Source organism: Chlamydomonas reinhardtii, chromosome 7 (genome assembly GCF_000002595.2).
Source record: "Chlamydomonas reinhardtii strain CC-503 cw92 mt+ chromosome 7, whole genome shotgun sequence".
NCBI lineage: Eukaryota > Viridiplantae > Chlorophyta > Chlorophyceae > Chlamydomonadales > Chlamydomonadaceae > Chlamydomonas > Chlamydomonas reinhardtii.
In genome coordinates this window covers 6,325,868-6,349,247 of record NC_057010.1, presented here as the reverse complement: position 1 = coordinate 6,349,247, position 23,380 = coordinate 6,325,868, and the positions used below count along the sequence as shown (strand labels likewise).

The window sequence follows — 23,380 nt, the reverse complement described above, 5'->3', positions numbered from 1 at the left end:
TTAAAAGCGTTTCCACGATGGCTACGGCGAGTGCCATCGCTGCATCAGTAGCAGTGCAGCACTAGTCGCCTACATCGCCACGCCTCCGCAGACTCCCGCCCCGCACGCTCGCAGCGAACTGGGAATGGTGAAAACCATCACCACCACGCAGTACCTGACACAACTACTAACGCTCCGCACCGCAACACACGTCCCGCCGCCTCAAACCCCGCACGCACGTCTAACTGTCTGCTGTCTGCTTGGGGTATGGGCGTCAGCTGCACACTACGGGACCTCGCCAACCTGCCTAAACCCTGTCCCATCACACACCCGCACGCACGTGTGCCAGGAGTCACAAGCTGAGGCTGAGGCGGGGGCGCCTGCTGCTGCTGCCGGCGTAAACAATTCAAAGACAGCAGCACAGCCCTCATCCCGCATCCACCCTCGCACACCCTCCAAGCAACGACTACTACCAACCCCGGCCCCTGCCCGCTGCCGCCGCCTCGACCAGGCCTCGACTCCCCGGCTGCACTGCACCGCCATAGGTGCCGCCCCACTCGCCCGGCCGCTCCCGCCCTTGGGCCGGCAGCCGTTCAGTCGAGAGCGCCCCGCCCCGCCCTCGCAGGCCTGCTCCACCGCCCTCCCCCCATCCCACTGGCAGGTGCTCCCACAGGCTCCAGTCCGACGGCGGCAGCCAGGCCCCGTCGGCGTCAGAGCCCGGAAGCCCCTGAGCCGAAGTTATAGGAGGGGGGCGGCGCCTCTTACTCCCCGTGCACCCGGTGAGCCCCACCGCCGCCGCCGTACTGCTCTGCGCCCGCTGCCGCCGGGGCTGCCGCTGCATCGCTCTTGGCGGCACCGCGCTTGTCCTGTCGGGAGTTGTAGTGCGGTGCGGTGCGGTGTGCCTCGGCGCGCGAAGCGGCATAAAATGAGTGGTGGTGGGTCCGGGTGCAGCACGTGGGGAGGCGCAAGCGGGGTCATCGGCCGAGGTCTAAGGCACCGGCACCAGGATGGCTAGCTAGCGGCACGTGACTGAGTTGACACGCATGTGTGAGCATGCTGTTCCTGGCGCCCCGTACCGCAGGCAGGTTCTGGGTATGCCGCCATGGACGCACACGCACAGTGCATGCAGCTGCCACTCCTCAGGCCCCACCCAGGCCCCACGCACCGGGTCATGCCTGAAGTGGCACTTGCCGCCCATGAAGCAGCGGCCTTTGCCCAGCCAGTGCCTGGCAGGGACAGGGACAGGGGCAGGGGCAGGGGCAAGCGGACGGGGTCGGTGCCGGCGGTTAACACGGACACTTGGGAGGCTTGGGAGGCAGTGGGAGACGTGGTGCAGTGCCTGGAGCAGCGCGTGCGGGTGGATGTGGGGGGTTGGGCCGAGGCCGGGCCGAGCAAGCATTTCCAGGTGGCACTCCGCGGGTGCGCGTCGTGGACGCACGTGCCTGCAATCCTTGTTGCCCAGCGCCTGCGGGTGCGCCTGGGGGTGCGCCTGCTGCTGTGCCGGTGGCGGCCGTGGCGGAGCCGGTAGCGGAGGCGGTGCGGCAGTGGTGGCGCTGCCACTGGTGGCATAGGCAGCGGCATGTGCCCCGCCGCCGCCTGGGTAGGCGCGCCCCGCTGCCCTCGCCGCCTGCTCTTCCACGGCCTCCGCATCGATTTCTTCATACGACTCCTCCTGACGCGACCGCTGCTGTTGACTTGACGGCGCCGGTTGGGACGGCGGCGGCGGTGGGGGCGGCTGAGGCCGCGGCTTCTGCGGCGGCGCGCGCTCACGCTTTGGCTGCGCTGCCGTCGCAGCCGCTGCACCACCTCGCATGCGGAACCACCGCAAGACGTCATCGTGGTCTTCCTCCTCCTCTTCCTCCTGTTCCTCCTCTTCCTCCTGCGCCTCCTCTTTCTCCTGCTCCTGCGCCCCCTGCGCCGGACCCGACCTGCCCTCCTGCGGCTCGTGCTGCCCACCAGCAGGCGGCGGCACCGGCCGTGGCGCCGGCGGCTGTTGCGGCGGCGCTGTCTGCGGTGGTGCCGGCGCCTGCCCCGCCGTGGTCATGAGCACGACTGCGCCCCAGGGCTTCCACTCGTCCGCGTCACTCCAGGTGTGTGTGCGGGTCACACACAGCCGCGCACGCACCTCGTACACCGTGCCTGTGTGTGTGTGTGTGTGTGTGTCGGGTGCGCACAGGTGGGGCCACAGCGGCCTTGTGTGAGTGCGTGCATGTGGGTCAGATGGGACACGGGAGCCACAATTGCACACTGTAAAGTCAAAACTCACACACTCATGCTATCATACATGCGGCTTCACCCCAGCTCTCTCACAGACCCCCAGCCCCCACCCCCATGCTAACCCACCTGGGTCCAGGCCGCTCAGCCGCATCTGCGACAGCACCTCCGCCCTGTCCCAGCTGCGCCAACCGCCACCACCATCACCCGCACCCGCAGCGGCACCAGCAGCACCAGAAGCACCAGCAGCACCCGCGCCCTTGTGCCGCTTTTGCCCCTTTCCCCCCTTGCTCTTGCTGCCCGCCTTGTTGCCGCGACCCCCGCCGCCGCCCCGCTGCTGCCTGCCGCTGTGTAGTGTCTCCTCTGCTGCCGCCGCTGCCGCCGCCCCTTCTCCCCCGGGCCCTCCGTCGTCCTGTTGCTGCTGCTGCTGTCGCTGCTGCAGGGGTCGCGATGCGTACTGCACCGCCAGGCCCGTGGGCAGGTCCGACTGCAGGGGGGGCACAGGACACGTGCGTGCGTGAGGCGGACGCATACGGTACACACGGGCAGGGCACGCGGTCAGGTCAGGAGACGCCAGGTCAGGTCACGCAGCCAATAGCGCATGCGCTCAAGGCCTGCTGCCACACCCCAGTGGTCCCCCTTCCAGCTGCCCACCCTGCGAGTCCGCCTCAGGTCAGCTGGCGGCGGCGGCAGTCCGCCCAGCTCCACCTCCAGCCAGGAGGGCCCGGAGGCCACCTGCGAGGTCAGGCGCCGCCGCAGCCGCGGGGAGCGAGGCACACGGCAGGTGACGGGAGGAGAGCCAGGGGAGAGCCAGGGGAGTGCGGGTCAGCGTGGCGTGTGGTGCTGTGTCGTTGTCATGAGTACGGCGCCGCATGCTCATGCTCATATGAGCCAGCTGCCGGCACCTCACCCACAACCACCTCACCCACAACCACCTCACCCACAACCACCTCACCCACAACCACCTCACCCACAACCACCTCACCCACAACCACCTCACCCACAACCAGGCAGCAGCCAACGGACCGCCGCGCGCACCTGCCGCACTGCCGCCGGCCGCGCCTGTGGTGCCAGCACCGCCCGCCGCCACCGCTCCTGCAGCCCCTCCTTGGACGTCGGCGGCGGCGGCGGCGGGCTGTGGGGCCGGCCCCGGGCCCTGCTGCTCCAGCCTCCGTCGTCGCTGTCGCTGTCGCTGCCATAGCCATAGCTGCCGCCCCGGGCCCACGGCGGCGGCTGCGGCCGGGCACGGAAGCCGAAGGGAAAGAAAGGCGGGAAGGGGAAGGGGAAGCGCGGGCCCCGCCCGCCGCCGAACATCCTGCATGGGGCACGTCGTCCGGGCGTCTGCACCTCATTCGCCGTCTAGCAGCGCAGCTGTATACACGGTATCCCGCCGCACCCCGCCATCACCTCGATCCGGCATCTATCACCGCCATCACCGCATGACGACCTCATCTCCGCACCACCGCTGCCGGCTCGAACCAGCCGCACCCGACTGTGGCCTCCCTCACAGTGCCCTGCGTGCTCACTTTCTGGCCCCACCCCAGTGCCGGGCCGCGCCTCTATCAGTCAACCTCCCACACCACCACAGGCACGCAGCTGGCCCCCCACCTTGCAAACATGGCGGCCTCGCGCATCCGCATCTGTGCCGCCATGAACTCGGCAAAGCCGTCGCCAGGGTCGTCGTCGTCACCCTGGTCGTACCCGCCCGTGCCGCCGGGGCCGCCGTGGAGAGGCTGTGGCGCGGCAAGGACAGGGGATGGATAGCCGGGTGGATGAAGGGATGCAAGGGATTACAACTTCAGCCGCAGCAGGTGAGCATGCACAATTGCACATGCTTGTGCCCTGGAGCCGGCGCACGCTAGGCAAACCCAGACCTCTCAAGCCCTCGCGGTACTGGTAACGGGGGCTCGGGCAGTCTGTGGCGCCGGGTGACGTGTCTTCCTCCATGCATCACCGGCGCCTGGGCCGGGCGTGACTTGTTTCCCGGGACACCGACTACGCTTCCCTTGCCCTGTCACATCGCCTTAAGCCCTTCGGTTGCGGCGCCACCCACGCACATGCACCCCCGCACCCCCGCACCCGGCTGAGGCAGGCATAGGCAGCGCTGATGCGTTGGAAGCGGGAGGTGGCGGCCTGCTGCGCCTCGGGAGGGTGCTTGTCGGGGTGCCTGCCCGGTGGGGGGCGGGCCGTTCATGTCGACAACGGAGGGGTTAACTCACAAGGGGGGGGGGCGAGCGATGGCTGAGCGAGTGTATGCCGATGAGGAGTGGGGTGGCTGCGGAAGGACACACGGGGCCCCGGCCCAAATGGCAAGCACGGGCTTGCTGCGAGCATGCTGTTGGGCTCGGGCACGTGCACACCCCTCTGCCTTGCCCTCTGCCTCACCTACCATTGCAGTGCCAGTCGCTTGTAAGCCGCCCGCACTTCCTCAACATCGGCGCTAGGCTGCCGCAGACGGGAAAGGGGAATGGTGGCCTCCAGTAAAGGGGGGGCCGAGGGCACAGAGCTACGGCGGACACAGCGCTGGCAGGGGCCCTGGGATCGGCCGAAGCGGGCCGAAGCCCGGGACGCACTGGACCTACCTCGCGCGCACGCACGCACGCACCTGCAGCCCCAGCTCCTCAAACGACTCCGCGCGAGTCAGCTTCATCCCGCCGCTCCGCTCTTTCGCGGTCGGGTGCGATTGCGAGCTCAGTCGCGAGCGGCCAGCGCCCTCACCGCCGATGCCGAGGCCGCCGAACACGTGTAAGCCGCCTGAAGCCGCCAAACCATACACCAGCCCACAGAGCCGGTGTTTATTTGATTGGTCAAGGTAGCCCGCTTCCGCATCGAAGCTCAGTATTACAGGGCTGTGCAAGATGCGACCCGTGACAGATCGACGCGTCACGGGCACCCGGCCCCCGACGGGCGGCACGCCACCACGGGCCCTTCGGCGCAGTGGGAGTGGCTGCAGTGATGTGCTGCTCGCACCTGCAAGACCTCCTGCACAGGGTATTCGTGCACTGGGCGGAGACTGCTGACTTGGCCCTACCTGGCCGCCTGTTGTAGCCATTGCCGCACTAAGACCGCGAGCTTAAAAGTCGCAACGCGCGAGGACTGGCCTTGCCCACTACATCATCTACGCAAACCCAAGCAGTACAGCGGTACTCACAGTTATAGCTCATCAGTGCATTCCGCCACGCCGCAGTAGCCGCAGTAGCAGACCCGGTGTCCTGTATTTACAGCACTGATTGACGAGGTCTGCACACACGCCCATCTCCAGCACACGCCCACGCTGCTGATGCAAGATCCGCCCCGGCACGCCCATCGATCCAGCGGCCTGCGCGCTTGCGCCCACACGCACCCGGTCCCACCCCTGGCCTGCCGCGTGCCGGCCTCCTCAAAGCGGCCCACCACTGCCCCGAGCGCCCTGCACGGCCGCCACAGCTCTGCCTGCCGCCCCAACCTTCGCCGCTTCCAGCGCAGTCATCGGCTCGAGTCCCGCCCGCACCCGCCGCAGTGACCCCACGCCACAGTCTCCGCCCCGTGCACCCTGCGGCCAATCCCCCTTCACCCCAACACGTGCAGTATGCTGCACGCGCCTCCCACTCCAGTCCCCCAGCCCCCCAGTCCCCCAGTCCACCTCTAGCTCAAGCCGGACTCCTCCTCCACCACTGCTCCCGCCCTCAAGCTCCCCCCCCGCCTCCGCCTGCAGCTCCTCCACCCGCTCTACTTCTTCTTCTTCATCATGTCCTCCATGCCGCCCTCCATCTTCTCAGCTTCCAGCCCAGTCTCGGCAGTGCGGCTGTGGCGAGGGGGAGACACAGAGGGGGGCCAGAAACGAGGGATTAGCAACCAGAGAGGAGGGCGGGTGTGGCGGGTGTCGGCAGTCAGCGAAATGGACAAGCGAAGGCAAGGGGGTGGCGGGTCGAGCAGGGGACGAGGACGCGGGGTCTGGCCCGGTGACGGCGTGTGTGGCCAGATGGCAGCGGGTGCCTTGGCCCTGTCCCGCCCCGCACCCCGCTCCTCTCCCCCCGACCGCACTGCAGGCCCCGCCACAGCTCTCACAGCGCCTGGTGCACACCCACCCCACCACCCACCCCACCACCCACCTGACCGCGACACCTGCACTCGCCCACCCTGGCCCCGCCCCCACTCCGTCCCTGTTCCTGCCCTCGCTCCGCCCACACCAATAAGGTGGGTACTTGGGTACCAGGCCGCTTGGGCCTGCCAGCATTCCCGTCTCCAGCCCTCCCCTCGGTGCGCCAGCTTGCCTAGGACATGGGCGTCACCACCCCGCTCTGGCCTCTCATCCCCGCCCGCCCCCGCCCGCCCCCGCCCGCCCCCTGCCCCATCCCCGCCCTGTACCTGTCTTCCTCTCCCTCCCCCGGCCCCCGCCACTCACATGCGCACCACCTCCGCCACGGGGTGCACGAAGATCTTGCCGTCGCCGATCTCGCCCGTGTAGGCGCTGGCCGCCACCAGCCGCACCACCGCGTCCACCTGGGCCCTGTGCGGGGGGGGGGGAGACCAGTGCGTGTGTGCGTGCGTGTGTGTGCGCGTGCGTGTGTGTTTGGCGGGAGATGGGGCGTGTGAAAGGATGTGGAGGTGAGGGCGTGTTGGGCTGTGTGTTGGGGCGCGGGGTGTGGTACCGGTACGGGCAGGGGCTGCGGCGGCCGCTGCACAGCCTTCACGACATCCCCTTCAGTTGAGGCGGGCAGCGCGCAGCAGCCTCCGCGCAGCAGCCTCCGCATGCGCCCCTGCATCCAGCCCCCCTCCCGGGCTTGCTGCCTCCTCTTGCTGCTCTCATCATACGTAGGCCCCCCCGCCCCCTCCCTCCCCCCCTGCTGCCGGCCCCCCACCTGCTGACCACGATGTCCAGCTTCTCCTTGTCCACCAGGTTGGAGGGACCGAACTCAGTGCCCGCGTAGCGCTCGCGGGAGCCGCCCTGAGGGGGAAGGTACAGAGTGAGCGAGCTAGTGTGTGAGCGGGCGACACACCCGGGGCGGAAGGGAAGAGCAGCAGCACCGCTGCAAACACGGAGGCGGTTTGGCCAGCCCCACTGCCCCACTGCCCTATTGCCCCAAGTGTGTCGCTGCCACCTGCCACTGCGGAGACCCGCAGCCCGCTCCCCTCATCCCAGCAGCCCCCCGCTCAGCTCTGGCAGTCCCCCACCTGCACGCCCACGCCCTTGACGGGCGTGTTGGTGAGGCCGCGGATGCCGTACTTGGACAGGGTGTCGATCACGAACGGCAGGCGCCACGGCCGGAAGATGGCCTGAGCAGGCAGCGGGACAGTGGGGCGGTGGGGCGGTTGGGGGAGGGGGGGGTTCAGCCATGCCCCATAGCCCGAGCCTACAGCCCCGCATGCCGTGGCGAGGGCCAGCCGCGGCAGGTGCCGCCAGCTGCCCACAGCTGCCTATACAGCTGCCCACACAGCTGGTATATGGCTTGTGCGGAGGCACCACCCCAACAGCCATGTGTGAGGCACCGGGCTGGGGTGGCTGGCTGGGTGGTTGCGCCGCATCAGCAGCAGGCCAAACCCCCTGCTGGCCCTCCAGAGGCACTGCTGGCCCTGCCCCCCCCCCCCCTGTCAGTGCACCCAGCCAGCGGCAGCAGCACAGCCCACATGCCCCCTTCAAATACACACACACACACACACACACACACACACACACACACACACACACACACACACACACAGTCGCCCCCCTCCCCCCACCTCGATGCGGAAGAACTTGACGCCGGGGAAGGCGCTGAGGTCGCACTGGATGGACTCCAGCTCCGCGTACGTGGCGCGCCGCACCGACACCGAGCCGTTCTCGTCGCCTGGGAGGGGGGGTGCAGGGGCGGGGGTGATGGTTGGTGGGTACGTGTGTGGAGCTTGTATGTAGTAGTGTGTATGAGTAAGAGAGGGATATGAAGGGCATGCGTGGCTGTGGTGCCTTGGCGGGAAGTGCCGCACACGGTATCCGCTGCAGCTGTGTGTTGCTGGCTGGCTTGTCCGGAAGCATGCATGGACCTCGCAGCATTACACTGACAGGTGTAGCCAGCTACCCCTCTTGTGTAGAGTATCGGCCCTCCGACTGTGTTGGCTGAGCGTGTAAGAGTGCGGCCGTTCGCCGCATCTCCGCTAACCCCCGGCACGTTGCCCCCGCCCACCCACCCCACTTACTAGCCCGGACAGCGACGGACGCCCGCCGCGCCGGGCGCGCCGCTTGGCAGCGAGAAGCAATGGACCGAACAGGCACAACAGCTGCACTCCGCGTCGACCTACAATTGCCACAGCAGCGTCACCAAACTCGGCGTCACGTTGGTGATCGTGCACCGCGGCACGTTTGTGCGCGAGCCCATTTACAACAGCTCGGGGTCCGCATGTGAGTCTAAGAGTCAGTTGGGGCTGCGGCGTACCGGCCGACGACGGCAGCGGAGGAAGTCCGCGAAGCAAGGGCCATGTTCAGTCGCTCGTCCGATTAACGCGGTAATATATGAGCTCAAATAGATGACACTAATCTAGACACTGGACAGTCAGCTGCTGTCAAAGCGTCGCGAGTGTGCAGTCTGCGCACAGCGGCGTGCTCGCTTGCCAGAGGGCTCGCGCACTTTGTAAATGCAACAAACACACTGGTGAGTAACAGTGACTATGTGTAAACGGGAGTGGCTCTGCCTGCTGTAAATGAGAAAACGTGATGCTAGAACCCTTGTTTGCCGACTCGGGTGGTGTCGCCATTCCCCAATTGGATCGACAAATACACTTATAATGATACCAAACTTCCACTACATCATTCCATAGTCGGTCGCTGAACTACTCGCAGACTTTGCTTGCACCAAACTCGGGTCCGTCTCCGTGGAAAACTCTCTTATTATGCTTGCGTCTCGACAATGCACCAGTAGCAGGAATGCATGCGTCTACAATCGGACGCATGCCCTGCCGGGTCTGAGCATGCCAGCTCGCCGCCGACAGCTCACCGCGTGCGTCGTGGCCGAAGCTGCGGCGAGCGGCGGCAAGGTCATCGCCATGTACACGAAACCAGGATGCGAACTTTGCGAGGGGACGAGGGTGAGCAGCGGCTTTGCGTGCTGGTACTGCCGCGTGTAGGGGTTCCGGGGGCCAACACCCACACTGGAACAGTGGCTCGCGGCCCAATCGTGAGCGCTACGCGTGCCCTGCCCCCACAAGCCACCTGGCGCCCCCTATCTTTTCCGTAAGCAACTCCCATGGCCAGACCCAATTCCGGGCACACGCCCATGTACAAAAGTACCCAGCCTGCCCTGTGTTTCCTCCCTCCTCACGTGCGCCTAGTGCCGTCCACCTGCCACCCCCACAGGACCGGGTGCAAGGCATTATCGACCGCGCGCAATTCATGCCCAGCGCAATCGCCGAGTGGCGCCTGGAGGTGTGTGTGTGTGTGTGTGTGTGTGTGTGTGTGTGTGTGTGTGTGTGTGTGTGTGTGTGTGTGTGTGTGTGTGTGTGTGTGTGTGTGTGTGTGTGTGTGTAATTGTGAACATGTGTGTTTAGGCGAGTATGTGCGCGGGGGAGGGGCGACAGCGAGTTGTAGGCCAGGGGGGCAGTGGGGCCAGAGGCACGTGGTGTGGCGCTGCGCAACCAGTCCTGCTGACTAACCCAGCGCGAGGGCATGGGATGACGCCCAGCCCTGTGCACCAGCTGCAGATCAGTTGCACGTGGCGTTATCCCGGCACCCACCTGCCCATCTGCCCTCGCCCCCACCCCCTCCGCCCGTCCGTCCGCCCCTACCCCCCTCCTCCTCAGGAACGGGACATCACCACCAACCCCGCCTGGGCCGTGTACGAGATGGAGGTGTGTGTGTGTGTGTGTGTGTGTGTGTGTGTGTGTGTGTATGTGTGTGTGTGTGTGTGTGTGTGTGTGTGTGTGCGGCCCCGTGTTCACCTTACCCGGTGTGTGCGTGCAGCCGCCGCTCCCTGCCTGAGGAGCTTGTCAGCGCAGTGGCCACCGGAGCTGAGTACCGTAATGGCCCCAGCCTCTGACGCTGCTGCGACAGGCGCCGCTACTGCGCTTGTAACCGGGCTCGAATATATGCATATGCGCGTGTGCATGTGTGTGTTTGCCGCTGCAGGTGCCGGTGTTGGTGGCGTCGGGCTCAGACGGGAGAGAGGTGGGTCAGATTGGGTACACGAGCAGGAATGGGGGTTGGCGGTATGCCTAGGGGAGAGGGCGGTCCGGAACGCGGGGATGGACTCCCCAAATGACTCTAGGCTTGTCGCTGGCATGCAGCGTGTATCATGATGTTGATGGTACGTGCGTGAGTGAATGTAGCTCTTGCACCTGACCTGTCTGCTGCGTGATGGTTGCATGGGCACGCGCACGCAAACGCTGCCCCCTTCAACCCTCTCCACCCCATCCCGCACCCACCCGCCCCGCCCACCTGCCTCAGGTCCGGCTGCCCCGCTGGCCGCCGCGCATGACAACCGACAAGCTGCGGCAGCACATCGAGGCGTCGCTGCCGCAGTAGCAGCAGGGCAGCAGAAGCAGAAGCAGCAGTGCGTGTGTGGTGGCGGCAGGGGGCTGGCTGACACGGGTGACGGGGCGATGATCACGGGAGGGGGGGGGCAGTCGGACACGTGCAGCAGGCTACCACGTGGTCGCGTGGGGTGGAGCATGTCACGCCGCCAGCAGTATATGCAGGATGAAACCTGGAGGGGCGTGTGATAGTGTATGTCGCTTTATGTTGACGTGTACCAGTAGGCGCATACGATAGGATTCGGACTATCCCTGCAGAAAGGAGACGCATGGGACTCGGACTGCCCCTTCTTGTACTGGCGCATTCATTGGAGTGTTGTGCTGAGCAGGTAATGCGTACAGGTACTGCTTGCTGAGTAACAGGGGTGAAGTGTGCATGGGAAAACACCCTCGCCTTTCTGGCGCGTTTGCTGCAGCACAAGGAAGAAATCACGTGTGATGGTGTCTGCAATGGCGTATGTGCATGACCGGAACAACGGCTAGCGGCTTTGTTCGCGCATATATATGTATGGTATGGTGGGCGCATGAGGGTTACAAGCAATCGGTTGTAAGGACACACAGCGCCCAGATCTCTACATCCCTCTGAGTCCGTGAAACTGCACGGCCCTGGACGCTCATGTGTGTGTGTGCGCGTGTTTCCCAAGTCCTCCGGTCCCCAGCACTGCACCCACGCCTCCCCGCCTCCCCGCCTCCGCCCACGCCTCACGGCTGCCAGCTCAGCAGCAGCTGCTGCACACGGCCGTGCCCATACCCGCCCGCCTCCGCCGCCGCGCACTGCCTCACCCCCGCCTCGGCCCCGGCCCCCGCCGCCAGCAACAGCGCCACCACCCGCCGCCAGCCCAGCCGCGCCGCGTCCTTGAGCGGCAGCTCGTTGCACATGCCCACCATCACCTGCAGCCGCCGCGGCCCGGCGCCCTGCTGCTGCTGCTGCTGCTGCCTCCTGGCCGGCACGGCGCACATGGCCCCCACCATGCGCCAGCGCCCAGCCCTCACCGCCGCCAGAAACACCTGTCCGTGCTCCGCCATGGGGTCCGCCCCCGCGCCCAGCAGCAGCGCCACCACCGCGTCATGGCCGTGGCCGTGGCCATGGTCATGAGCCCGAGCGGGCGACGCAGCAGCCGCAGCAGTCGCAGCACCGTTACCCGTGCCGCTTACGCGGCCCTGACCCTGCTTCGACTGCTTGCTTCCCTCGCTAGCTCCGCGCCTGCCGGCATCAACCGCCTCACCCGGCCCTGCCGCAGCCGCCGCCACACGTGCTAGCAGTGCCTCAAACTCAGCCCGCTCCGCTGCCTTCGTGCCACTCACTCCCTGCCCCCTGCCCCGACCAGCCCCCTCCTCCTCCCCCTCCCCCTCGTCGTCGCTGTCCCCCGTGCAGGGCCAGTGCACCCGGTACGGCCCGCCCCGCAGCGCCGCCAGCGAGATGGCTGCGGTGGCGGCCTCAAGGGCGGCCGTGCGTGCCGCGCAGCCGCCCTCCACCGCCGCCCTGAGCGCCCCGCTGTCCACCGCACTGCCCGCGGCCAGCAGCTCCCGCACCAGAGCTACACAGCCACCGCGGCAGGCGGCCCGCAGCGCCGACCCGTCAGCCAGCAGCCACGACACACGGCCCGGCCCGGCCGCCTCCACCCGGGCCGCCAGCAGCAGCCGTACCAGCGGTAGCCCCCGGCCGCCCTCCCAGCGGGCGGCGGCGGTGATGGCGGCGGCGGTGGGCTGCGCGCCGGCCGCCAGCAGCATCTCCGCCACCTGCAACCGCACTTGAAGAACAGGACACGAGCACTGCTGCCCCGCAGTGGCAGTGGCAGTGGCAGCAGCAGCTGCAACGGCGGCTCCACACGGCGGGTCAGGCACGACCCCCTCCTTGGCGCTCACGCAGTCCAGCCCGTCCGCAGCAGCCTGGCGACCAGGTACCTTGCCTTGGGCCAACGGTGATGGCGGAGGTGGCGGTGGCGGTGGCGGGCTGCACACGGCCCCCAGCGCCGCACTGACCAGTGCGTCCGCCGCACTGCCCGCCTCCAACAGCAGCCGCACCAGCTCGGGCTGGGGTTGAGGCGCCGCGGCTGCCTCCCTCAGCGCCCGGCTGTCCGCCCCCAGCGGGTTAGCGCCCGCCGCCAGCAGCAGCCGCACCAACGCCGCATTGCCACACCTGCCATTGGGCCCGGGCGGTGGTGTGAGCAGCAGCAGGTGCCCAGGTCAGGGCAGGGCAACCCCGGCTTCCGTGGCGGTGCGGACCTGTACACATGGCTGCCTGGCTGCGGACACCGCGGCCGCCACTGGCTCCCCTCAGGCCCTCCCCCCCCCCGTGCACCCACCTGACCGCCTCCGTCAGCGCCAGACTGCCCCTCGCCCGGGGGTCGGCGCCGTGCTCCAGCAGCAGCCGCACCAGCGCAAGCTGGGGGTCCCGGTCCCGGTCCTGGCCCTCCTCCTCAACATCACAACCAGCCCCATCGGCGCCCGAGTCGCATCCCCCGCCCCCCGGCGCCGCCGGGCCCGGGCCGGGCTGGCGGCACGCCGCAATGAGCGCCTCGTTGTCCCGCGCCCGGGCGCTGACCCCCGCCTCCAGCAGGCAGGCGGCCAGGTGCGGGCAGCGGCACTCCGCCACCGCCACCAGCAGCGCCTCGCCGCCGTGGCCGCGGGGGCTGATGGCGGACAGCGCGTGGGCCCAGGGGCCGCCGCCGCCGCCCGCCGGCCCCGAGGTCAGCCAGCTGAGGGTGAGCAGGTGGCGGGCGCGTGTGGCGGCGGCCAGCAGCGAGGAAGGCTGCGGGGGGCGGGGGCGGGGGCGGGGCGGTTGATGGTACTGCATGTAGCGGGGTCATGGGACGGCAGGATGTGGGCACAAGTCCCCACAGTCAGCTTCTACCGCCTCATGCACTTCCACGGCATGTAACGCCGCCTGTTTAGGTGCTCCGGCGGCTTCCTCAGTGCTAGCACCCTGAGCGCCCAGCATCGCAAACACACACACGCCACACACGCCGCCCACCGAGCGCAGGAAGCTGGCTCCCTCCACCGCCGCCAGCGCCTGCATCAGCGCCAGCTGCGCGCAGTCCGCCTCCGGGCCGGGCGGCGGCTCCGGCACCGGGTCCGACCAGTGCGCCGGCAGCGGCAGCCGGTGGCCCACCAGCGCCGCCCGCACCTGCGGCCTGTACGCCCACAGCGCACCGGCCGGGTCGGAGGCGCAGCGGCCGCGGATGAATGCGGCCATGAGCGGCGGGCAGCGCAGCGCGTGCCGGAAGGCGTCGTGTAGCTGGCGGCACGCCCGCACGGCGCCCTCCGCTCCCCTACCAGCAGATACTAGAATGTGCTGCAGCATGTGCGCGGGCAGGGTGAGCAGGCTGGCGCTGTCCGCTGAGGGCAAGGCCGAGGGCGTTGTGGTGCTGCCACCAGGCCCAGGCGTCGGCGAGGCTGCCTCCGTGGCGTCCGCTGTCGACATGGCCGTTAGCCGTAGTGCAATAGTCAGCTATGCTATGTTGAGTGCGGAGCTTGGCTCAAGCGAGCTTCCGAGGTAGTTCGCATGTGCAACAGGCAATTCGCTGTGTGTGGAGGTAGCTTCTATGAGGTAGTAGCAAAGTTTGTAGGTGTGCACTTAATTCATCCTATTATGGCTTGGAATAAAGGTCACATTGCGAGCGTTCTGACTCCAATGCCAGGCCCGGCGGTTGAATCCGGCCTAATCCGGCAGCTTCCGCGGCCCCCAGTGCCATCGCCAGTCCTGCTAAGTATGATGGGACCCCCACACTCCCAAAGCCTTGTGAGGCCAAATCCCAGAATTGCTGGTGGTATAAGTCAAGCCACCGGTTTTACATGCTGGGACCTTGCATCTCCTGCATGCCGTGTGGGGCATACCAGAGACCCTGAACGCAACATACTCAGGGCCCCCGGCCCCAGCACCTGGATTGCACCCTCATAGCCACACTTGTCTGTTTGCTTTCTATCATATGTTGTTCGAGATCACCAAAAGTCCAAAACTGTACCTCACACACTTGCATGTCAACACGTGGTCACGCGTCCAAGCCAGGTCAAAACTCACATCACCCCACGCAGTTCGGTCAGTTGGTAACGTTCGAATTCTGGTCCGGGATTCCCTGCCCGCGTCACGCACTCGGACAGTCGAGACTGACGCTCTCGGCCCGCTGGCTTTTGCGGCCGCCTGCAGCACTCAGCCATACGCGTATCATTATCTACTTTAGCCATGTGTATGCCTCGGTCCCGGATTAGAGCTCACATCACCTCATGCAACGACACTCCTGCACTCGCTGCTCTGCTCCTTCCCGTCGGATGAATGCACTGTGTCCGCGTCTCGCCGTAGGCGGTGAATCGCCTAACCTCACCGTTACCTGCTATTCCTACTAATGTCGCAGCTACAGTAACCTCCTGCTCCAGACCCTAGCTCCAGCTATGTGCTCCTACGCAGCTCCACACGCGCCAACAGCAGCTCAAAGCCCAGAGCGTCCCTCTCCGCCGGCTGCAGCCGCCGCGCACCAGCGCCGCTCGCCACTGATGCTGCCTCCCTCGCCGCGCGCCGCTTAATAGCCCTTGACCAGGAAGGGGTCCAGGGGCTTGCCCAGGGCGTAGACGATGAAGCCGATCTCGCGCAGCTTGGCGTGGTCCAGGATGTTGCGGCCATCAAAGATGAAGGCGGGCTTGACCATCTTCTCGTACAGCGCCGCATAGTCGTAGTGCTTGAACTCGTCCCACTCAGTCAGCACGCAGATGGCGTGCGCGCCGTCGGCGGCGGCGATGGGGTCCGACTGCACCTGCACATTCTCCAGCATGTGGCTCTGGCTGCGGCTGTAGTTGGGGCGGTCCCACTCGAACTTGGGCGCGGACAGGTCGCGGAAGATCTGCTCGGCCTTGACCTCGGGGTCGAAGATGCAGCACTTGGCGCCGTCGCGGATGAGGCCCTTGCACACGTCAATGGCGGGCGTCTCGCGAGTGTCGCCCGTGTCCTTCTTGAAGGCAAAGCCGTACACAGCGATCTTCTTGCCCGACACGGTGTTGAACATGGCGCCGATGACGCGCTCCACAAAGCGCTGCTTCTGGTAGTCGTTCATGGACACCACCTGCAGCCTGTGAGTGGGGATCGCGGAGATAGGCATAGGGGACGAAGGGCGGGTTAGTGGCAAGGCCGCGAAGGTGAAAGCGCCTCGGCGTCCATGCGACTCCCTCTATGCAGCGCTCTCCAGCGCCCAATCGCCAAGCCTACCGAGGAGTGCCCCCGCCCTACGGCTGCGGCCTTATACTTACCCCAGTTGCGAGAGCACAGACCCTGTCCCAGGCCCCCCACACCCCACCAGCCCACCCACCGCCTCAGCCTATCCGCCCTCGCCCTCGCTCACCAGTAGTCGGCCACCTCCTTGAGGCCCACGCTCTCGCACACGTAGCACAGGTTCAGGATGTCCTTCTGGAAGCATGAGCCGCCGAAGCCCACCGAGGCGTTCAGGAACTTGGGGCCGATGCGGCTGTCCGTGCCGATGGCGTGCGCCACCTGGCTCACGTCGGCGCCGGTGGCCTCGCACAGCGCGCTGATGGCGTTGACGGAGCTGATGCGCTGCGCCAGGAAGGCGTTGGCGGTCAGCTTGGCCAGCTCAGCCGACCACAGGTTGGCGGTGAGGATGCGCTCGCGGGGGATCCAGTGCGCGTACACCTCGGCCAGGGTCCGGATGGCCTTCTGGCCGCTCTCGGTGTCGGCGCCGCCAATGAGCACGCGGTCGGGGTGCTTCAGGTCCTCCATGGCCGTGCCCTCAGCCAGGAACTCGGGGTTGGACAGGATCTCAAAGTTGACGTTGGGGTCCTGGCAGTTGCGCTTGAGCACCTTGCCGATGGCTTCGGCGGTCTTGACGGGCACAGTCGACTTCTCCACCACAATCTTGCTGCTGGTGGACACCGAGGCGATCAGGCGGGCGGCGCCCTCCCAGTAGGTCAGGTCGGCGGCACGGCCGGCGCCAATGCCGTGGGTCTTGGTGGGCGTGTTGACGGACACGAACACAATGTCAGCCTCGCCCACTGCGTACGGGAAGGGGGTTTTGGGGGAGTATGACCAGGGTTGTTAGCCAGACACCCAAACCCACGACGGCACGCGTGGCGCCAGCCAGGCAACAAGGGGACTTGTACCGGTGGCCATCAGGCGGGTCAGGCAAACCAGTTCGGCAGCTGCGCCAACACGCAGCCTGCAACGCGCCTCACCGTGCTTCTTGGTGTCAGTGGAGAAGAACAGGTTGCGGCCGCGGCACTCCTTCACCACCTCGAACAGGCCAGGCTCGTAGACTGCAGGACAGCACACGTGAGGGAGGGAAAGAGAGGGCGTCAGCATGAAGCGCAAACGAGGCGGGCACAGCTGCGCGGCACGCGGTTCCTGGGCACAACAGCCGGAACCGCACTCACTCGGCAGCTTCTCGCTGTTCCAGGCCTTGATACGCTCCTCGTTGATGTCAACGACGACCACCTGTGGTTCGTTGGGCGACAATGCGGGCGAAAGGTAAGTCGCCCAATGGGGATGATCGGACTGGCAAGCCTTTGCCGCATTTTCCATTATAGTCATGCATGTCATACTATGTCGAGATACTTGCACACGTCCTTGCACACGAAGCACCCGAGTTGTGGGGAAGTTGGCCATCGACTTGCCTCAATCTCGGGGCACTTCAGCGCCACCATGGCCATCGTGGGGCCACCCACGTAGCCAGCACCGATGCAGGCAATCTTCATGTTTGAGGAGGGGGCTTGGAAGCGGGAAGGCGCGACTCGCGATGGATGGAGGGAAGTTGCGCGGACTTGACCAGCGACCAAAAGGCGCGTGGTCGTGTTACAGTACTTGCGTATGTAAGAAGCGAGTCGCTGCAAACGTAAAGGTTCCAGGCGAGGGTGCGGGGCTTAAGAGCAAGTTCTTCGCCTCGGGATGGGTCCCATCGTGTGTTTGCCGCCCGCCTCTTCGGTCGCCCGGAGCGCAACGGTTCCGAGTTGCTGAAGCCCTCTTCCTCAACGCGGGCACGCTTGCTCCTAACATACGCGCCAAACCTTGCTCCTCATACCAAGCGTCAATAGCGCTGGCGAGGGCGACTGCATCCATCGACCGTGCCAACCCAACTTAACCGCGCTTCTTTGCGGCGCCAATTCACAAGCACACATGGAAGCCAGAAGCACTTAGTTATTAAGTTCAAGTCCGCCAAAACGAGATGATGCGCGTCGCACCACCCGCGATCACGTCCACCACACCCGCCACCTGCCTCGGGCTACCTCGCCACTACAGGCTGTGACTGCGAGGAAGGCCCGTATCGGGGTCCCATACCCCACCTTAACATTGCGCACGCCGCATTAGGTGCATCGCACGCACGCAAAACTCGGGGCGCCCCAAACACAGGGGCGCCCTTGCCCGTCACCCCACATGCCTGCCTCACCCCAGCCCAATGTCCGCCCACCGGCGCGAGGTGGCCGCGGGCGCCACGCCCACCAGCCCCAGCCGCCGCGCCTGCCAGTGCGGCACGCCCAGCTGCACCCACAGCGGCCGGCGCGGCACCTTGACGCCCACCAGGCGCTTCAGGTCGCAGGGCGGCAGCAGCCCGCCCGGGTCGCCGCTGTGCCGGAAGTCCTGCAGCGGGGGCGGGAGGGGTGACACAGGGGGCGGGCGTGGGGCGGTGGCCAGGGTGGGCCCAGGTCCAAGGCTGTGCCGAAGCAGGGCGACCAGAGGGGCCAGGCCAGACCGGCATTCATGCAGGGTCTACAGCTGTAAGGGTGTGTGTGTGGCTTCCCTACGCCCGCCCAGCTCGCGGCAGGGGCTCGCCGACATGCTGCGGATGCCTAGCCTTGCGCATCGCATACGTACCTTACTTCGCATACAAGCGCACAGCCAAACGACTCACCTGCCCCCACAACACGCACACATACACATCCGCTCGCCCAGACACCCCATGGGGCTCCCTCACCTCCAGAGGGCCGTCCACGCCGTCGAACCAGCCGCACCCCCACGCCAGCGCCCGCGCCCCCACCAGGCCGCTCAGCACGCCGTACAGCCAGCTACCGCCCGCCACCTGACGCAGCTGGGGCTGGGGCGGCACGGCGGCCAGGGCGGCGGCGGCGGCGGCGCGGGAGGCGGCAGCCGCCGTGGCAGGGCTCAGGGCGTGGTGGTCGGGCTGCGGCTGCAGAATGCCCCCAGGCGAAGCTGGGCCCGTGCGCTGGCCCGGCCCGGCAGTAGCAGGAGCAAACCCCGCTGCTGCTGCCGCCGCCTCGCCGCCGGCGGCAGCCTGCGTAGCGCTGTTGGCGCTGCTGCCGCTGCTGCCCGCCAGTTTAGCGGGTCGGCCGTCTGCTGTGTATGAGAGCTGTATGTCGTAGGTCCACAGCAGCAGCTGCACCAGCAGCCCCAGCTCCTGCTCCGCAAAGAAGCGGCCGGGGCAGCGGTAGGGGCCGCCGCCGAACGCCAGGCCTGGGGGGCATGGGCCGAGACCAGGGGTACAGGAAAAGACGAGCTGGGACCATCGGAGACGAAGCAGCGGGCTACCGCTATTGCCTATGCGTAGCTATATACGCTGCGGAAGCAACGGGCCGCAGCGCAAACGCATCCCTTGTCGGGGCCTGGCCGGAGAGCTGTCGGGAGTAGTGTCAGCACTCACAACACACTCAGTATAACCCGTGCCGCCCCTGCAGCCGGCGCCTCACCCGCAACGCTGCTGACCACGGCTGTGCCATCCCCCAGCTTCAGCTCGGGCCGGTCCGGGTTGAACGCCCACGGACTCGACACGTCGCCAGCCGCAGCGGCGCCCGTGACCGCGGGGCACCCAGCAGCAGCAGCAGCAGCCGCCGCCGCCGCGCCGCCATACAGTTGTGTGTCGTGGTGGCTTACGAAGGGGCATATCGCCAACAACCGCCCGCGAGGTAGCCGCAGCACGTCGCCACCGCCGCCCTTGACGCCCTGGCCGCCCATGCTGCCTGTCGCGGCCTTGCCTGGCCCTGCCACTCCTGCCGCCCCTGCCGTCGCCTGCACGGCCAGTGGCAGCTCGAGGTGGTCTGCCGCAATGCGCACGTCTATGCTCTGCACCCGCAGCCGCAGCGCCTCCGCCACGCAGCGGCTCACAGCGGAGCGGCGGCTGGAGGCCACACGCGCGGCCGCCGCCACCAGCTCTGAGCGGGAGCGGGGGAGGAGGGGCGGGCGGCGGGGGCGTTCAGGGAGTACGGGGCCAGGAGCGCAAGACTTGACTGTCTTACATTCCTTAGCTACGAGTGTTTCAGCATTGTGGTGATGATGGGAGCGGCTTGGCCACGAAACACACTCCAGGTTGTTCCAATGCGGTCATCCCGCCGCCTCCAGGCCACAGCCCCGGCGCTGCTGCGCTCACCCTCATTGCTGTACGCCGCCGAGCCGCCCGGCGAGCCAGCCGCGGACACCGCCCCCTTCAGCTCGGCCTGCCGGGCGTCATGGAGCGTTGTTGTTGCGTTGTAAGGTTGCGAGTCCCATTTCCACCGTGGCGGGACTAAACGAGCCGCACAGGCCCGTTGTCTCAACGAAAGCATGCAGTTAGGAGCGTGAGGTCCGCGTCGGTGCAATTGGCACTGCCGTTCCCCCCGCCATTCCCCCTGCCTCCCCCTATTACTTACTGGGAATGGGGTAAGCAATCCCTTCCCACCTTCCACTCCCCCTCCCCACCTCCGCCCCCTGCCTTTCCCGCCTCCCCCACCTGCAGCTCCGCCAGCACTGCCGCGCGGTGGTGGGCGTTCTCGGGCAGCAGCAGGAAGCCAGTGGCCCAGAAGGTGGCGGGCACAGTGTTGGCCTGGGGGGCGGGGTGAGAGTTAGGGGGGAGGGTGAGTGGGGGGATGGAGGGAGGCGTGGGGCGTGTGATGCAAGGTGACGTCAGGTGAGCGTGGCCGTGCAGGTGAAGCAGAGCGGAGATGCAATTGTCGGAGCGCGACAGCGCATGCGTTGTACATCAGGGGGGAGGCTCCCGAGATCCAACCCCCGTCTCCCGTCTCCGCCCCCGTTCCCCCGCCCGCGGCCCCGAGCCCCTCAGCCCGTGCCCCCAGCCCCCTTCTGCCCCTTCTTGCTTTCTCATGATGGTGGAACCCAACCATCCCCCCTTCCCCCCCCCCCTGCACTCCCGTTTTCGTTGGTTTTGGTTTAGTTTGGGCTGGTATTTACAACCCCCCCCCCCCCGGGGCCCACCTGCGAGGCCCACAGCACCGCCAGCAGCAGGTTGGGCCTCAGTGCTGGCGGCAGGCCCGCCGTCCGCTCCAGCAGCTGCCCCGCCAGGGTGCCCGCGAACAGACCCCGCGCGTCAGCCGCCGCCAGCAGCGCCAGCAGCCGCTGCCGCGCTGCAGTGAACTCGGGCTGGAAGGCGTGGGGCACGGGGGAGGCGGCCAGCTGCATGCGGGGGGGGGGGGGGGAGGATGGGTGTGCAGGGAGGGGGTTCCAGGCATGACAAGTCAAAGGGCTGGCCAGTGAGGGCGGCAATGGGCGAAATGGCCCCATGTGCCCCCTCCCACCCCCTGCCCACCCGCCCCCACGTGCCGCCCCCCTGCCTCCCCCCCCCGCCTGCCCACCTCCGCCCCCTGCAGGACCCACCTCGAATCCGTCCTCGAAGGCGAAGAAGTCCCGGGCCAGTCTGTGCACCCCCTCGGGCGGCCGCTGGTGCTGCACATGAGCGGCACACCAGGAGCCGCCGCCAGTGCAGCCCGCACCCGGCCCCGCCCACTGCGGCAGCCAGGGATACGGCATCCACTGGCCCGGGCCCTGCTGCCCCTGCTGCCGCTCCGCCTCGCTTTCGCTCCCGTCCATGCTCTGCAGGGCGGGGCTGGGGCTGGCGCCGCCCTCGCCCCGGCCCCGAGCCGCCCTGCCGCTGCCGCCCTCCCCGCCTCCCCCTCCCCGCCGGCTCCCGCCTCCTGCCTGCCGGCCCTGCCCCTGCTGCTCCAGCTCGCCCGCCGCCACCGCCGCCAGAAAGGGCGCCCCAAACAGCTCCTCCACTGCGCAGGGTCAGGCAGTGATTCACGGTGAGACAGAGCTGCGTGGCAGTGAGCTCGGCAGGCCGCCCCAGCACAAGGGCCCACACAGCCGGCCTGACGTCGCGCCCGGCCATTCACCCCGCCACCCTCTGTGCCCTGCCGCCCTGCCGCCCAACCCCCACCCCACCCTCCCCACCTGCGCAGTGGAACACCAGCCCCCTGCACAGCGAGTAGAGGTCCACCTGCGGGTGGTGCACGTACAGCGGCAGCAGCGCCAGAACCCGGCCGCCCAGCGCCTGCAGCAGCAGCAGCAGCAGCAGCAGCAGCAGCAGCAGCAGCAGCAGCAGCAGCAGCAGCAGCAGCAGGAGCAGCAGCAGCAAGAGGGCGGCTGTGTGCGGGCGAGCACGTGTGGGCGGTGGGCGGCGGGGCACAGTACAGGCCGCGCGCCCCCCGGGCCCAACAGCCACACGGGCGGGCATGAGGACCCCGGCCCCCTGCCCCCTGCCCGCCGGCCCCTGCCCCCTGCCCCCGCTGCCCCCGCTGCCTCCGCTGCCCCCGCTGCCCCCGCTCACCTGCATGTGGGCTGCTATGCTGGCGGGCACCAGCAGGTGGCGCAGCTCCGTGAGCATCTGGCGGGCGGAGGGAAGGGAAGGGAGCCAGGTAGGTTAGGGGGCAAAGCAATGGGTTCTGGAAAACGGTGGGCGTGACATGGAGCCTCATCCTATGCAGCTTTGTGGAGGGGTCCCCGATGCGGGTCACGGCAGCCGGTCACACGCCCCTTGCCCGCCCGCCTCCGCCCGCCTCACCTATCATGCCAAACGCTCACGGCCTCAAATGGGGTTGGGATGTGCTACCCCTCGCCCCACAAAGGCCACCCACCCGCACCACCACACCCGCACACAAGCCCCACCTTGAAGTGCAGTGGGAAGAACAGGCGCGAGGTGAGTCCGAACACGCGCTGTGTGAACTGCTCCACTGCGGGCCTGTGTGCCGGCAGTGGCGGGGAGGGCGGGCGAGGCAGCAGCGCCAGGGGTGTCTAGATTTGACAGGTACACGAGTGAGTGGGGATGGTAGGTCACACGCGCGATCACCGGGAAGCTTCGAGAACCGATGCAGTAACCACGGCCTAATTCCTAAGGCCAGGCCCCCCACACGCCCTCCCCACACGCCTGAAGGTAATCTTGCTGTCCGGCGCCCCAAAGAAGTAGTCGATGTGCTGGGGGTCGAACAGGAACGTCATCTTCACACCCGCCAGGCTCAACGAGAAGCTGTTACCGAACTGCGCAGGGGCCCAGCGGGCAGCGGAGCGAGCAGGTCAGAGGCAGCTCCGAGGGCGAGGGGGTGTGCAGGCAGTGATCCCAAGCTCCTTAGATACCGTTACCTGTTGGCGGCACTTGTTTATAAACGCAACGCCATGTCGCCCGAGCGCCATGGCAGAACCCAGAAGCGGAAGACCGGGCACCGAGGGCGCATCGCCAGGCCGACTCCGAAACACAGCCAGAAGAACGGTCGTGATTATTACGGCGACTACTGATGCAGCCACTGCTGGGACCGGCAGCGCGTCCAGCGCTTGTATCATGCTGTCCTGGACCATCGTCATCAGTCGCTCGTCAGAGCGGTATGCAATCAGGTAGAACACTTCATCAGTATTACAATGGATGTGTCATATGGACTGTAGAAGGAGAGTTTGCAGCAAGTTGTGACGCCGCGCGCGGGAAATGTACCTCGCCGTGTCAGCGTCTCTGTGGCCTGCGCCGAAACGCAGTTCCAATGCCTCCACTTACCACCAGGACCA

At 67.2% G+C, this 23,380-nt stretch overlaps 6 protein-coding genes across 6 annotated transcripts; 1 reads left to right on the top strand and 5 right to left on the bottom strand.

Annotated features, from left to right (window-relative positions):
- Nucleotides 1-3: 3 nt before the first annotated feature.
- Nucleotides 4-4,965, bottom strand: CHLRE_07g357400v5 (uncharacterized protein). The gene is made up of 10 exons (XM_043064685.1): nucleotides 4,799-4,965; nucleotides 4,583-4,638; nucleotides 4,273-4,360; nucleotides 3,802-3,926; nucleotides 3,232-3,508; nucleotides 2,848-2,928; nucleotides 2,323-2,680; nucleotides 1,422-2,118; nucleotides 1,145-1,205; nucleotides 4-845 (listed from the first exon to the last, which is right to left on the bottom strand). The coding sequence occupies exons 1-10, from the start codon at nucleotides 4,841-4,843 to the stop codon at nucleotides 741-743; spliced, it is 1,893 nt and encodes a 630-aa protein (XP_042923253.1). The 5' UTR covers nucleotides 4,844-4,965; the 3' UTR covers nucleotides 4-740.
- Nucleotides 4,966-5,022: 57 nt separating this feature from the next.
- CHLRE_07g357350v5 (uncharacterized protein) lies at nucleotides 5,023-8,825 on the bottom strand. Its single transcript, XM_001703606.2, has 7 exons — nucleotides 8,583-8,825; nucleotides 8,347-8,444; nucleotides 7,894-8,000; nucleotides 7,348-7,449; nucleotides 7,035-7,120; nucleotides 6,578-6,682; nucleotides 5,023-5,977 (listed from the first exon to the last, which is right to left on the bottom strand). Exons 1-7 carry the CDS (start codon nucleotides 8,624-8,626, stop codon nucleotides 5,902-5,904), a joined length of 618 nt encoding a protein of 205 aa, XP_001703658.2. The 5' UTR covers nucleotides 8,627-8,825; the 3' UTR covers nucleotides 5,023-5,901.
- Nucleotides 8,826-8,935: 110 nt separating this feature from the next.
- CHLRE_07g357300v5 (uncharacterized protein) lies at nucleotides 8,936-11,234 on the top strand. Its single transcript, XM_001703621.2, has 5 exons — nucleotides 8,936-9,231; nucleotides 9,500-9,568; nucleotides 9,943-9,990; nucleotides 10,268-10,306; nucleotides 10,586-11,234. The coding sequence occupies exons 1-5, from the start codon at nucleotides 9,037-9,039 to the stop codon at nucleotides 10,661-10,663; spliced, it is 429 nt and encodes a 142-aa protein (XP_001703673.2). The 5' UTR covers nucleotides 8,936-9,036; the 3' UTR covers nucleotides 10,664-11,234.
- Nucleotides 11,235-11,243: 9 nt separating this feature from the next.
- CHLRE_07g357250v5 (uncharacterized protein) lies at nucleotides 11,244-14,165 on the bottom strand. The gene is made up of 3 exons (XM_043064684.1): nucleotides 13,646-14,165; nucleotides 12,978-13,423; nucleotides 11,244-12,811 (listed from the first exon to the last, which is right to left on the bottom strand). The coding sequence occupies exons 1-3, from the start codon at nucleotides 14,093-14,095 to the stop codon at nucleotides 11,374-11,376; spliced, it is 2,334 nt and encodes a 777-aa protein (XP_042923252.1). The 5' UTR covers nucleotides 14,096-14,165; the 3' UTR covers nucleotides 11,244-11,373.
- A 70-nt stretch (nucleotides 14,166-14,235) lies between these two features.
- Nucleotides 14,236-17,975, bottom strand: CHLRE_07g357200v5 (uncharacterized protein). The gene is made up of 5 exons (XM_001703604.2): nucleotides 17,287-17,975; nucleotides 17,047-17,107; nucleotides 16,849-16,929; nucleotides 16,002-16,668; nucleotides 14,236-15,732 (listed from the first exon to the last, which is right to left on the bottom strand). The coding sequence occupies exons 1-5, from the start codon at nucleotides 17,365-17,367 to the stop codon at nucleotides 15,189-15,191; spliced, it is 1,434 nt and encodes a 477-aa protein (XP_001703656.1). The 5' UTR covers nucleotides 17,368-17,975; the 3' UTR covers nucleotides 14,236-15,188.
- A 48-nt stretch (nucleotides 17,976-18,023) lies between these two features.
- CHLRE_07g357157v5 (uncharacterized protein) lies at nucleotides 18,024-23,365 on the bottom strand. The gene is made up of 12 exons (XM_043064683.1): nucleotides 22,967-23,365; nucleotides 22,755-22,864; nucleotides 22,496-22,568; nucleotides 22,158-22,214; nucleotides 21,782-21,881; nucleotides 21,209-21,606; nucleotides 20,810-21,007; nucleotides 20,328-20,420; nucleotides 19,989-20,055; nucleotides 19,312-19,773; nucleotides 18,582-19,078; nucleotides 18,024-18,247 (listed from the first exon to the last, which is right to left on the bottom strand). The coding sequence occupies exons 1-12, from the start codon at nucleotides 23,177-23,179 to the stop codon at nucleotides 18,053-18,055; spliced, it is 2,463 nt and encodes an 820-aa protein (XP_042923251.1). The 5' UTR covers nucleotides 23,180-23,365; the 3' UTR covers nucleotides 18,024-18,052.
- Nucleotides 23,366-23,380: the final 15 nt, after the last annotated feature.